Source organism: Drosophila virilis, chromosome X (genome assembly GCF_030788295.1).
Source record: "Drosophila virilis strain 15010-1051.87 chromosome X, Dvir_AGI_RSII-ME, whole genome shotgun sequence".
Taxonomy (NCBI): domain Eukaryota; kingdom Metazoa; phylum Arthropoda; class Insecta; order Diptera; family Drosophilidae; genus Drosophila; species Drosophila virilis.
This window is the reverse complement of record NC_091543.1, coordinates 27981155-27995357: the sequence shown is the minus strand read 5'-3', so window position 1 is coordinate 27995357 and position 14203 is coordinate 27981155. Positions and strand designations below refer to the sequence as shown.

General features: G+C 41.8%; 2 protein-coding genes across 4 annotated transcripts in view; both read left to right on the top strand.

Annotated features, from left to right (window-relative positions):
- The first annotated feature begins 100 nt into the window (after positions 1-100).
- Positions 101-2296, top strand: betaTub65B (beta-Tubulin at 65B). Its single transcript, XM_002054997.4, has 2 exons — positions 101-327; positions 394-2296. The coding sequence occupies exons 1-2, from the start codon at positions 271-273 to the stop codon at positions 1720-1722; spliced, it is 1386 nt and encodes a 461-aa protein (XP_002055033.1). The 5' UTR covers positions 101-270; the 3' UTR covers positions 1723-2296.
- Positions 2297-2933: 637 nt separating this feature from the next.
- Drak (Death-associated protein kinase related) overlaps positions 2934-14203 on the top strand; it is a 60953-nt gene continuing 49683 nt past the window's right edge. Inside the window, exons 1-2 of one of the 3 annotated variants that reach the window (XM_002054998.4) lie at positions 2934-3036; positions 4068-4427. In XM_002054998.4, coding sequence (XP_002055034.2) covers positions 4297-4427 — 131 coding nt within the window. In that variant the 5' untranslated portion in view covers positions 2934-3036; positions 4068-4296. Of the gene's footprint in view, positions 3113-4067; positions 4428-14203 lie in introns of all 3 variants that reach the window. The other 2 variants (XM_070210259.1, XM_070210258.1) reach the window with 2 other exon arrangements.

Here is a 14203-nt window from a genome sequence, read left to right as displayed (position 1 = left end):
ATCGAAGGCGGCTTGGCAAATTGTTTTGGGCTGGGAATCGTTTGTTGTTTATTCCGTAGCATTTGGAGAGCTTGTGGAAAAGACTGTGGATGAAACCGTGAAGCCACAGCATGATGCTCGCATAGCCAGTATTCCATAACACGAACACCTTTCGGCCGAAAACAACCATCAAAATTGAATTGTCAAAAATTTATAAATAAAGGAAAAACAAAAAAAAAAAAGAAAAAACAAAGAGTCCGACTGCGACAGCGCGGAGAGCGGGCGTGTGGAATGCGAGAGATTGTGACGCTGCAGATCGGCGGCGCCGGCAATGCCATTGGCGATGCGGTGAGTAGCTGATCTCAGGTCAGTTGGCCAGGATTGCATCTCATCCTGAGTGTTCCACACACGCAGTTCTGGCATGTGATCTCGCACGAGCACGGCGTGGACTACGCATCCGGGCACTTTGGCGGCACCAGCCCACTGCAATTGGAGCGCATCAATGTGTTCTTCAATGCAACGGCCAGCAAGAGATTCTATGCACGGACCATCATCATCGACACGGAGGCAAGCACCATACAGCGCCTGAATGCCAGCAGCCAGCTGTACAGGCCGGAAAACTTTGTCGCCGGCTCGGAGAGTGCCGGCAATAATTTTGCGCGCGGCTATCATACGGACGGTGCCGAGATACTCGATCAGGTGCTGGACAATACGCGACGCGAGGTCGAATCCGTGGACTCGCTGCAGGGCTTTCAGCTGCTCCATTCGATTGGCGGCGGTACCGGCTCCGGCCTGACATCGCTAATCATGGAGGCGCTGGTCGAACAGTATCCGGATAATTTGCTGTGCAACTATGTGACCATACCGTCACCGAACATGTCCCAGGTGGTGGTAGAGCCATATAATGCGCTGCTCAGCATTCCGGCGCTGGTGAACAACTCGCATTTGACCTTTTGCCTGGACAACGAGGCGCTCTTTCAGATCTGCAATCGCAATCTGAAAATACAAATGTCCGGCTATGAGCATATCAATCATATTGTTGCCTTGACCATGTCCGGCATAACCACCTGCCTGCGCTTTCCCGGCCAGCTGAATGCGGGCCTGCGTAAGATCTATGTGAACATGGTGCCATTTCCACGGCTGCACTTCCTCATACCGGGCTTTGCGCCGCTGGTCACCTGCAAGCAGCAACAGTTTAGCAAGGGCACCGTCTCCGAGCTGGTCCAGCAGATCTTCTCCAGCAACAATCTGTTGTGCGCCATCGATTTGCGCAAGGGCAAGCTGCTTACGGCCGCTGGCATCTTTCGCGGCAGAATGTCGCCGCGCGAGGTCGACCAACTGATGACGGGCGTGCGCAACAAGAATCTGCACAACTTTGTCGATTGGATACCGAACAACATTAAGACCGCCATCTGTGATATACCGCCGCGTGGCCTCAAGATGTCGGCCACGTTCATTGGCAATACGACGGCAATTCAGAGCCTGTTCCAGCGTCTGTTGGACGGCTCCTGCATTATGCTGCGCCGCAAGGCTCATCTTCATTGGTACACCGGCGAGGGCATGGAGGAACGCGAATTCACCGATGCCCAGGAGGAGCTGCAAAACATTATCGATGATTATCGTGGCAGTGGCGATGGCGGCGATGGCGCTGCCGCTGGAGGCGGCTCTGCTGCTGGTGGCAACGATGGGGATAGTGGAGATGAGGCGGCGGCTGGACCACAATGTACTTACTGCGCAGACTGAGGCAACCAATTGGCCATCAATATTGTTCTCGTATCTGGCTGGCATCTAGTTACGGGCGGTGGCAGCAGCATTCCGTTGCGGTGCGTAGTTCAAATGCCGGATCTGGTAAACTTGGCAATTGGCAGTTGCGACATTTGGCGGCATGATGCAGTGCATCCTATTTATAGCTGGCCAAAGTTCGTTGCGTTTAGAGTTCAGCGCACCAATCTGTGTCCGTGTGTGTGTGCACGCGCACACACATCTCTATACGTGCATCCACATGCCGGCTTTTGGGCAAAGGTGCTGCAAATTGCGCGGCTCTATTAATAAAATTGCATAAATCTATGAGGCAATGCGACTAATGCGGCCCCGGCTAATGCTGAAAAGGTTTTTGCACTTGGCTTGTCTATTTTTGGCAGCGACGCATTCCTGAGATGCCAGCGCCGATGTCTTTCCCGGCCTGGCCTGCCCTGGCCAGAGAGGCGTTGACAAAAATACACGCAACTGCTCGGCGGGCACACACAGGGCCGGGTGCTGGGCTGGGGAGGTTGCTCATGAAAATGCAGCGCGCAAGTGGAGCACGCAGACAGACACACGCACATGCCGCATGCAGCAGCAGCAGCAGCAGCGGCGGCGGCAGCAGCAGCATACATGAATATAAACATAATGCAAATGTCTAAATTAAGAATTTATAGGCGGCGCCAAGAGCACTAAAGTGGCGGCTGCTGGGCTATGTTTAGGCCAGCGCCCAATGTCCATTGCGTGTCAAGATTCCGTCAAGTGTGTAGCGTGATCGCTGCTTGTTCTCATTTCACTTCGCCTTTTCAATAACCATTTTGAAAATTTCAAGCCAAGCCCGCGGCCGGACTTAAGCGCAGAGTTGCTATTTGGCGAGTCGAGCGGGAAAAGTGCAGCAGGTTGGCACGCATGCGTTCCATTTAATCAGAAATGTTATGCTATCGTTGTTAAGTCAGCTGTGCGTTCATTTTTAACAGTGCCAGTTTGAGTACGATAGTATTCTTTTTAATTCAATGTCATATATTTACAATAACAACAAAAATAGGTGCATTATTTTAACAATTTCAACGTCGCCTGGTACTTGAGATTAGGCATTGATAAATGTTTCACAAGCTCAGCAACCGATATATTAGTTTTGCAGTTAACAGCGTCCTAACAGCTGTTAACAAAATACTGCTATCGATTAAACGCGCCATTACAACCAATTTGTCATCGATATTCAGAAGCAATAACAAACCCGAACGAGGCGGACGTGTGATGCTCGGTGCGCTTAATTGTGAATTGAAATCGTTGTCGCCTGGTTTATGTGTGCGCTGGGTTTGTGACTGTTATTTGTCGTTTACTAACTGAACTCTACCGACTACCACGAGTTTATTTATTTGTTTGTTTGAGTGTGAGTGTGTGTTTATTGTGGTACAAATTCAAATTATTTAACAAATCGTATGTGCGCTGCAACACCACTTTTTTTTTCCATGCGTTTATTCCGCGCTTCGTGTTCGAATAATATTTAAATATTTTAATTGCGAGTTGTATTTGCTAAAATCCAGCAGCATTAGCATTTCAATTATTTAATTCTTGTGTGTGTTTTTTTTGTATTTTTTTTTTTTGTGCAAAGTTGGACACACGTACACACACACACACACACTCAATTCAAGCAGCAGCAAGAAGTTGCTGTGAGCTGCGCTGCCGCCGCCGAAGTTAGCAGAACACGACGGTGTATACACCAACACAACCAGCATTGAGCATATACATACACACACAACACGCATACTCAGATACAGACACAAATACAACAGCCAGCGCAGCATTGACAAAGTAACGTAAAACGTGTTGTGTATGTTGTGTGAAATTGTTATGCGTGTGCCGCGCATTCAATTCTAATTTAAATGGTCTTAAAATTTCAAACAAAAAAATCAACAAACAAAAATAAAATCAAATAACAGGCAAATCGAAAACTACAAAATAACAGCAAAAACAGCCAAGAAATTTCCGTGACTGTTGTCGCTGCCGCTGCCGCTGTTGCTATAGTTGGACCTGCATAGTTTGGCTGCAGCAACAGCATCCCTAGTGCTGTCACGCTTCAACTAACAGGCTGTTGCATTTGCGACGTCGGCAGCGCAGCTTAAAAGGGCGCTGGAATTTCTCGGCTTCTGTTTTTCTTATATTGCTGATGCTGCTGCTGCTGCTGCTGCTGATGCGGGCAGTGTGACCAAAGCTTTGCGAAAAGCGCGCGCGCGACTCTTGTGTGTTGTTATTTACATTCACGTTTTGTTGTTTTCCTTTTTGTTTTGTTAGCAAACATATTTAATTATTGTATATATTATTGTTGTTTTCTGTATGTGCCACAGTTTAAATTTCGCGCCGTCGTCTCAACGCAACCCCAACTGCAATACAGTCTCTCCCCGCCCCTGCCGCCCCCTAAATAAAACAAATTTAAACTAAAACAAGAAAAAGCCCAAACGAAAAAAAAGACGAAAGATCTAAAAAAAAAAAAAAGTGTTCGTGCGTGTGTGAAGAGAGAGAGAGAGAGAGAGAGAGAGAGAGAGCGAGAGAACGAGAGCAGCTGCAGCTTGAAACATGTTTACCGAGGAGGGCATCTTTCCCATAGGCGATGGCCTGCTGGACGTTGATGCCAAACGCTTGAAGGGATTACTTGTGTCGCATGACATCAACGAGATCTACGAGGTGGAACAGACGCCGTTTGCCAGGTGAGTGAGAAACCGGAGCATAAAACGTGTTTTCTTCTTCTTATTTTGCTGCGACTGCTGCTGCCGCTGCTGCCTCGAAAAGTTGCCAAAAAAGCGAAAACTGCGTCTGCAACATGTCCAACGACAAGCACAAAAATGCTTAAAGAAAGTCAGTCAGCAGTCAGTTGTGTTTTTTTTCCTTCTTTTTTTTTTTAATGTTGAAAACTGAAATCTTCTGCGCAGGCGCCGCGGCAGCAGCAGCAGCAAGTCAAAAAACTTGTTTTGTCTGTATGTGTGTGTGTGTGTGTGTGTGTGTGTGAGCTTCTACTTTGCACACATACAGGCGCACATGTGCACAAAAACTTGCATTGGGCACTCTCTTGCGCCGTTGTTGTTATCATTGTTGCTGTCTTTGCCTGCCCTTTGTGGCATTTGCCTTAGCACCAACAACACATAGCAGCTGTTCCCGTTTGCCGCCGTCGCCGAGTGACCCTCGTGCTTCATTTTGCATTCATTTCGCCTTCGCCTTGCATTTTGTTCGATAGCTCGTTCGCTCTCGCTCACGCTCTTGCTCGCGCTGCTGCTGCCCTTAGTCCGCGACAGCAGTCTGGCAACCTTTTCAGCTAGATTTGCATTTTTGCTCGTTTTTCATTATAATTTGTTTTGCATTTCGTTTTATACCTTTTCCGCTTTCCGTTCCGTCATCAGTGGCAGCAGTTTGCTCATTAGTTTTTATTTGGTTTTTATTCAAAATCGTCTCGTCGCTTCTCCCCAACTCCAATTTGCATAAATATTTCACTCATACAGTTGTGCTTCTGTTTCCGCAGCAGAAATATCAGCAGCAGCTTCCTAGTTGTTGCTCCTGACCTTCTCTCTCGCCCACCCCCCTCTCTTTCTGTTATTTTAACTATTCTGACAATTGAAATGAAGCGAGCGAGAGAGAGAGAGAGAGAGAGAGCGATTAAGGAGCGACATTGCCACTTGAGACGACGCCTGTCCGTGTCAATCTGCCCCACTCTTTTTTTTTCAGTTCTTATTACTTTGCACACTAGAAAATAAACGAAGAAGTATAAGAAGAAGCAGAAGATGCAGCCCAAGTGGACTGACTGACTGTGAAGGTCGTTCGCTTCGCTTCGCTTCGTTTGCGCTCTTTGCATGAAGCTCTCTCTCTCTCTCTCTCTCTCCAGTTTAGAACAGTAACAGCAGCAAGAAGAAGAAGAAGCTGAGACAATAGATGGACAGACAAGCATGCTCGCAGCTGTCTTTATCTATAGCTCGTGCGGCTTTGGAGCTGCTGATAAGCCACAGGCAAACAATTTTATCAGTTATCGATGGGTTGATTTCGCAAGCGCGCAATCTAATATAATATATGTACATATGTACACATTCTACGTATGTAGAAGAAAAAGTAATAATTTCTGGTCATACTTACCATAAACTAAAAAAGCTTATCTTCGCGTTTGTTGTTGTTGTTGTTTTTACTAACATTGTACCTTGTACATTTCTGTACATACATACATACATATGTATGTGATTCCTTACCTACGTGATTGCTATCGAAATATTGGATATGGTTAAATAATATCATTTTTTGTTTCATTTGAAGTTTCTAGAGTTTTCCTTAAGTAAATATATATGTATATATATTTATATATATATATATACTTCCGACAATGCCGCATTGAATACTTTTTTCATTTTCCATGAAACTCCTAAAATTGTTTCATCTCTGTTGGTTTTCAAAATAAGAATAAAATGGCAAAATCAACATACTTTGGATTTTATTTAATTTAATTTTATTTGGTTTTTCAAAAGCATTTTCGAAACAGCTGTGTCGCACTCCCGGCACGTAACATTTGTTAATTATATTAAACAGCTGCGCGTAAATTGCTAATTACGCTAAATGTTACCAACATGAGTATACATATGTATACCTGTGCATGTACATATAAATATATAAGTATATATATATGTATGTATATGTATGTGTATGTGTATGTGTATGTGTATATGTATCTGTATATGTATATGTATCTTTATCTGTATATGTATATGCATATGTGTATGTATATGTATATGTATATGTATGTGAGAAAAACAGATAGGTTTTCGATAATTGGCAAAAAGTCCTGCGTTTTGTAGCTATCTTCTTTATGTTTCTGGTTAAAAACTCAACACGGAAAATCCCAAAAAATTCCAGATAATTGTAATTTTAGCCTATTTTTGAGCCAACTTTGTTTGGTTTTTTTTTTGAAACATCTAACATATACAACAAATATAAAAATTCTAAATTTCGACTTCTTTCGCTCATGCAAGAGCTTTCACTGTATCAACGGACCGGGTAATACATACATATTTATTAGCAATATTATTTGCTTTCTACAAAAATTGTACGATTCGTTTAGCTTCTTTTTTTTATTCAGCTTTTATATAATTTCACCTTCTATTAAATTTCGCCTGTTTGGCAAAGTTCTGCCCAGCGGCAAACAAAATGTTTCGTCTTTGGGGTTTTTTTTGTGTTTCTTATTTTCTCCTTTTATTTTTCTTCTTGCTTTTGGGCTTCAACCTGTTGCTTTGCTTTGCTTTCGTTTCTGCTCACAATTCTTCTTCTTGGTTGTGCTTTTTGTTTTTTTTTTTATAACCTTTTTTAGTCCGTTTTCTTTTGGTTGCTTGGGCTTTTAGCTTTGTTGGTTTGTTGCTTATCAACGCGTATATTTTGAACGTTCCTTCAAAACAAGCAAGAAATTTTCGTTTGGGCCTTCGATTGTTTTGACTCAAAAGTTGGTAAGGCTTTCTTTACCCTGTAAATATTAAGCATGGGCAAAAGAGGGTATACTGCAAACGAAAAGAAGGAAGGATAGAAGGATAAAATTTAAAATAATTTTGTATATAACGCATCCATAAATAATATTTTGTTGGATTTCATATTCAAATTCATATTGGGTTATATTTTACAATTAAAACAAACCGAAATGCTATATAGACTAATAGCTACAGGGTATTTGCGTTCTTGCTTGTATTTATTGGCCTCAACTTATGGGACAATTTTTGGTGTCACTTTTTATCGCAGTTCTCTTATCAATTTCTTTAGATAAGCAGCAGGCAGAAGGTTTTTCTACGTTCTTTTGTGTTTCATATTTAGCGAACTTGTTTAGCCAAGTTTGCTTTCGAGATTTGTCTTCCAACTTTTTACAGCGAAACGGCCGATGAATCTTAAATGGCCCAGATAAAGCGTTTATGCCATATGTATATGTGCCCGATTAGCAAATAATGAAGAAGAACAAGAAGACGAAGATGTTGCTCTTGATGAAATATCAGCGACAATGCGACAGCGATAATTAATGCGGCAGTTACTCCAGAAAGCGATTGCTCACAGCGGAAACGTCTTCGTTTTTGGGGGCATTTGCAAAAACAAAGATTAACCAAGTGATTTGTGGGATTTTCCTCGTACTTGTATGCAATGGGCGAAAACAGCAAGAGTTAAGCGGAACACGACTAACTCGCCATTTACTAAGAAGACGATTAGATAATTAAGTTGGGAATTTGTGGAATCCATATAGAGGTGGATTCATATATTCACTCTAAAACGCGAACGATAACAGCGTACTAAGGTTATCGATAGTTAACGATTCGATATCATTTCTAAAAATGTTTATTTGCTGCACTTTTATCGATAATCATTTTGACAAAAAGCGAACACAAGTGACATGTTTGCTAAGCATGGTTATCGATAACTAACTATGCGATAACTCGTTTCAGCCAACTGTTTGCTAAGCTTCATTATCGATAGTTAGGGTAACGATAAGTTGTTTCTAAATATATATTTGTATAGTTTCACTGTTATCGATGAGCGCTTCGATAAAAAGCGAACGATAACAGCCACATATTTGCTAGGCATGTTTATCGATAACTAACTCTTCGATAGGTCGTTTCTAAATATTTGCATTAATTAGCTTGACCCATATCGATAAACAAGTCGATATTTGCTGCGTATTTAAAGGCTGCTGTCGATAAAACCGACGATTCAATGCATTTTACATGTTCAACTTATCGATAAATGTTTGATTATTAATCAAAATAAGCTTAACCAAAGCTTTTTCCTTACTCACACACACACACAGAGATAAACCAGCTCTCTGCTCACAGTCAATACTCCTTGACGTTTAAGAGAGCGTACTCATCTAACAATCATATATCGAGCTGAAATCAATCTCTTTGCATGCCACACACAAACTACAAAGACTGAGATAGAGATAAAGAGTGTGAGAGAGAGGGGGGGAGGTTGCAAAAACTTGTTTCGTTGACTCTTTGTGTAAAGAGGCTCTTAAGGGCGGGCGTTTGAGGGCCGTAGGAGCTGTGACATTCGCCAGCAAGATGCGACAGAGATGCCAGTGAATAGAGGAAGGGAGGTAGGGAATAGGTTGCGAGTGATACTTGAACAACGTTGTTGAGCACCCGCCAGGCGTCTAAGATTACCCAACGAATCCACTTTCACCAGTGCCGAGCGAGCGAGCGGGCTAGCTATAAAACGAGGGTTGAATGACGTCGACATTCGCCCCAAAGGCGTGGGCCAGCTGTGAACCTCGCCCACGCACAAATTTGTTTGCCACGCAGCACCCGAAAAACACAAGCGCCCACGCCACAAACGGCGGCAGCAACAGCAGCAACAGCATTGCGAGTGCGTCACATTTTGTGGCACGTAAAACGAATAATCAGCTGTCTTAACATACTTTGGGTAGGTGGTTGACTGTGGTGGTTGGCCTACTCCTTGTGTGACGTATTTCGGCTTTGAGGTTATGTCGAGTTGTATTTTGGCTTTGAGGTTATGTAGAACTTTGAGGTTATGTGAAGCCAGGATGCATTTTATAGCTGTAGCATACACATGTATTTGCAATTGACTTGTGATTTCTGCTCAACCCACTGCATATACTCTATAAATATAGAGGCATTATGCAAGCGCCTAATTTCCAATTGAAAAATTCGGTCAGCAACAATTGCAACAGCAACAAAAACTGGCCGCAACTGGACAATATGCCAAGTCCAAGTCAAAGTCGTGCTCAAAGTGGGCTCAAAAAAAAAAAAAAAAATTACCTGCGCTACGGTCCAGTGTTGAAAACAGCTTTATTTGTACGACTGTCCGTGTTGCCTTTTTTTTTCTCTCTATTTGATTTACTTTTGTTGTTTTTTTTTTTTGTTGCCATATAAATTGGGCCGACATCAAGACAAGCAACCAGTGAATATTTCGATACATCATTTGGAAGACCGATTCCAATTTCAATTCCAATTCGAGTACAAAACTGTGTGCTTCGTCCCGCTTACCCCTTACCCCCTCTCCCGTCTTACATTGATTGACGTTTGCAATTGTCAAATGTTTCATTTGCAAGATTTGTGTGCGTGTGTGCGTATGTGTGTGCTATGAATTGTGACATAGTCTAGCAAGATTTTGACAACAAGTACGAACCTAACTTGACTCGACAGTCATTTCGTAACTGGCTGCTGGACCTTTGTTCAGACCTTTATTCATACCCTTTAAAGTATTATGGCAGAAGCTATTTACGTGCTTTACTTTGTCAACTGCACTTGGGCAAATTCAGATCAACATTGGCTTATCGAAAACTTAAGAAGTTGGAATCGGTCGACAATTTGCCTTTGCCTTGCTATTTGCATATTTGCAATATATCGAGTCGAAATACTTTATATAAGGTTAAAGCTATCGATACAGAAGTCTGTGCTTAAATGTTATTTTCCGACTGAAGTCAATTTTTACTTTAAGCAATTCAGTTTATTTTTTTATCATTATATGCTCGGCACAGACCCCAGACTAGTTGTTGACCGTTAACTTGTGAAGTCAGTGTTGGAAAGTGCAAGCCTTTCAGCATTTCCTACACTTAAGTTGAACATAGAGAAGAAGAGGGCTCGATTTGTGTTGCAAATGAAAAGAAAAACTCGAAGAATTGAGGTCGTAAAATGTTTTTCTTTGTTCCTTTTTATTAGCTAATTTATTGATACAATTCTTGAGCATCTCAAACTGGCTTAAAACACTTAAATTGTCGGGCATGTTATAATATCTCGAAATATTTAACCATTTTAGAATTTTCTTTAGCATCTAATTTGATCAAATCTCATTTCCATTTTTTCCTACTGTTCAATTGTTTAATTGTAGTACTTGCTGTTATTTGATTTGCATATTACGTTATTTTTGGTATTTCTATAAGTACTGATCTTTTTTTTTTTTTGGAGGTGTTCCCTTTTGCCAACCGCATTCGCATTCAAATTGGTATTCTCAAAGAAGCAACAATAATAATAAAAAATCCATCCACATTCCATTGCACACTCCCCGATGCCCCTTTCGGACCGAACGCCCGTCCGCCCCCTCATGATACGCATTCCACACACAACCCATTCACATTCACATTCGCATTCACATTCACATTCGCATTCGCATTTGTTTATTTGTTAGGGCCAGCGGCTAACCAAATAATCGGCACGCGCGTTTATAAACGCGATCGCGTCTTTGTCGCGTTTTGCGTATATGTGCATTTGTGTGCGTGTATGTGTGTGTGTGTGTGTGTGTGTGTTGTTTGTGGCAAATTTGATGGCCACATTTGGGAATTTATTTGTTTGTGTTTTTTGTTTTTACAATTTGCTTACGTCTTGTGGCCACTTTTAACTGCCCCATTTGGAGCCGGCCACGCCCCCAACCTGCCCCCTCCGAAATGGCCGCATGACGAATGCGCGTTTTTAACCAAATTCATTTTCAAATTGCCATTTGGCTAATTAACAACAACGCAACAACATTAAAACAGGCAGCGGCCTGTTTTTCCATTTATTGTTATTGTTATTATTGATTGTTGTTGTTGTTGTGAGTGTTGATGAATAATGAGTTGATTAAATTAAGTTTTTTGCTAAACAAATATATTTCTGCTTTAATACCCTTTGGGGAAGAGTATGTTAATTTTGTTATAGAAGTAGACATTGCCATCCGCATATGTTATATAGGTTTATATGCCCGATCAGTGTATAGCTAAACATATTCATCTCAATATCGGACTACCATGTCATTGAAAGAATCGCTTGAAAGTATGAGTTTTTGTAATTTTTCGAGATTTGTTTTATCTCTGTGATGTGAAAAATTCCCAATGACAGTATCACATAATTATACGTGCATCAAAATTAAAAAGAAAAAAAAAGTCTCTTTTAGTTAATTAACGCGTTGACAACAGCAGCCGCAACAAACAATAACAATCTCAACTAAAACAACAACAACAACAACAACGGCAACAACAACAACAACGGCAACGGCAACAAAACAATGTTGCGCGACGCGCCACTTGAGCAGCAGAGAAGAAAGTGTAATCAACAATTGTTGCTGCTGTCGCAGACGCAGCAGCAACATATCAAGTGGCATGCACAGATATCAGCAGCAACAGCAACAACAACAGCAACAACAACAGCAGCAACAATATCATCATCAACTTTGACGACAAAATCTCGCAGCTTCTTATCAAAACGCAAACATTTCCTTGTTGTCGCTTGTGCAGCGAATGTTGCTGCTGCTGCTGCTCGTTGTTGCTGCTGTTGTTGGTTTGTTTGCGTCTGCGATTTCACTGGATTTGTACAAGCTCGCTGCCAGAATATCAATAGCAATAACTCTAATGTTCGATTAGTATACTTCGGTGCGTGCAAGCAATCCCAAAAGCTTAACTCTACACAGAGAGAAAAGTCAGCTCTAAAGACGAGCTGCTGCTGCGTAATTGAATTGCTGCTGAAAAACTAAGCTGAAAATGCTTAAGACAAGTTTCTAGTTTCATTTGACGACAGTTCTCAATGCTCAATCAAACTAGATCTAGAATCAAGTTTAAAAAAAGTCGATATGCTTGTTTCAAAGTTGGAAATGACTTAACATTTTTTTGCAAAGTAAAAAAAAAAAAAGATAATTTTTACCCATTTGATGCAATTGAATTCGCTTTTTTAAACTAAACGTAATGCAAGTTTTCATCATTTAAGAAAAGTCCTACTTCAAATAAGTGTTGCATACTTGAATCAATCGAACTCTGGCTAAGAGCCAGCTTGCTTTAAATTTGCTATTTCTTGCTACTTTCTTCTTGTGTAACTCCCTCCTAACCTAACCCCACCATCAGCGCGTGTTTCAACTGTTTTCAATTTATTTGACCAGAACAGCTACGACAGCTGCCATGGTCCGTCGCCCCCGTTTGCGTCCCTGTCCCATTGTTGCGGCCAAAAGTTCAGCAACCCTGCCGAAAATTTGCAGCGTGCAACCCCCAGCGTGTGGGCTGTACTCCTCTGTATCTCCCCCTGCCCATCCTACCCCCGTCCCAATATGCTGTCCCTGCTCAGCTGCTGCTCGCCTAATAAATATTTTATTGTGGTTTTTGTTGTCCATTGAACTTTAATTGCGCTCGTAAAATGCCCGAAAATGTTGGAAAAATGTCTGCATCATACCCTAACCGAACGTTGTTGCTCTACCCCTGCCCCCCCCTTCCCCCATCCCTTTGCGGTCTGCTGTGATAAATGCAGCTGCACTTTATGACCCCGCGCGGAGGGGCTTATAACTGACAACTGACAGCTTAATTTGAACTATGGCCAAATGACACGTAAACCGGCCACAAAAAGAAAATGTATGGGAAAAACAAAGAAAACACAAACAAACCAACAAAATAATATACAATTGAATTTGGGAGAGACAAAATTCTGCAGACATAGGAAAAGTATAATATCTTAAACAAACATGCTGCTGCATTGCCTATCGATTGCCAGATCTATCGATAACACATATGCCACATGTATTAAAAGTGAACTTGATGGTTTTTCTTCTTTTTTTTTTTATTGTTACTTTTTTGAAAGTCATAAAATAATATACATATTTATTGGATGCCTGAGATGCAATCGTTAGTTGCTGGCTTTGAGGCAGTTTTTTTGATTGACGATATTTCATATTAATTTCTAGTTCCGCTTAACACCTTTAACCCCATTATTATTGTTTGATTGTGTGCGTTTGCTGGTTATCAAGGTCAAAGCAAGCCATAAGAAACCGAACGCCGCCTGTTAAAGGTTCAGCTTATTGGATGCTGTCTTGATGCTAAAATACTGCTATAAAATGCCGCGGCCTTGAAATTCGCACTGGATATCGTCATTGCGGGACCAACTAAAGACATCCAGAATGTAAATATTGGCGTTAGTTCGAAGCGGAAGCAGCGCTACAGAGTTGAGCCCAGACCCTGCAGCTGATGGAGGGAGTTGCCATCTATTTCGGGACTCGTTTTTAGAGCGTTTTCATTGCGTTTTACTTTTGAGATTTCTGCCATGTGGCCACATGGTTGTTTCTTTTGAATTGAATAACATTTTGATTGCCCGTTTCCGTCAAAGACAACAAGAAAAAGAAAAAGAAGTTGTTGCAGTGTTTCTCAAACACATGACACAAACAAAATATCATATCTCTGTTGAAGTTTTCTTCTTTTTTTTTTTTTTGTGTTTTTTTTTTTTGGTGTATCTTAAGGTCGACAGTGTCTGGCTTCTGTCCAAGTTTTAATATTAACTTTGCTGCTTCGCAGTGGAATTTTATCTTGGCCATACAGTCAGACAAAATGAGGCTAAGGGTGTCGTCCCCTTGCAGTTAGTAACTGTTCGGGTGCTTCACCAAACGCCTCGCCGATAAGATAAACGCGATTGGTTTTATTTGCCGTGTCCACAATAATACCCTACTCCTCCACCCCTGGTGCGTCCCTAAATGCCCTCCTTTGTCTAGTCGTTCCATGTATTTGTTGTGTGTACCGCAT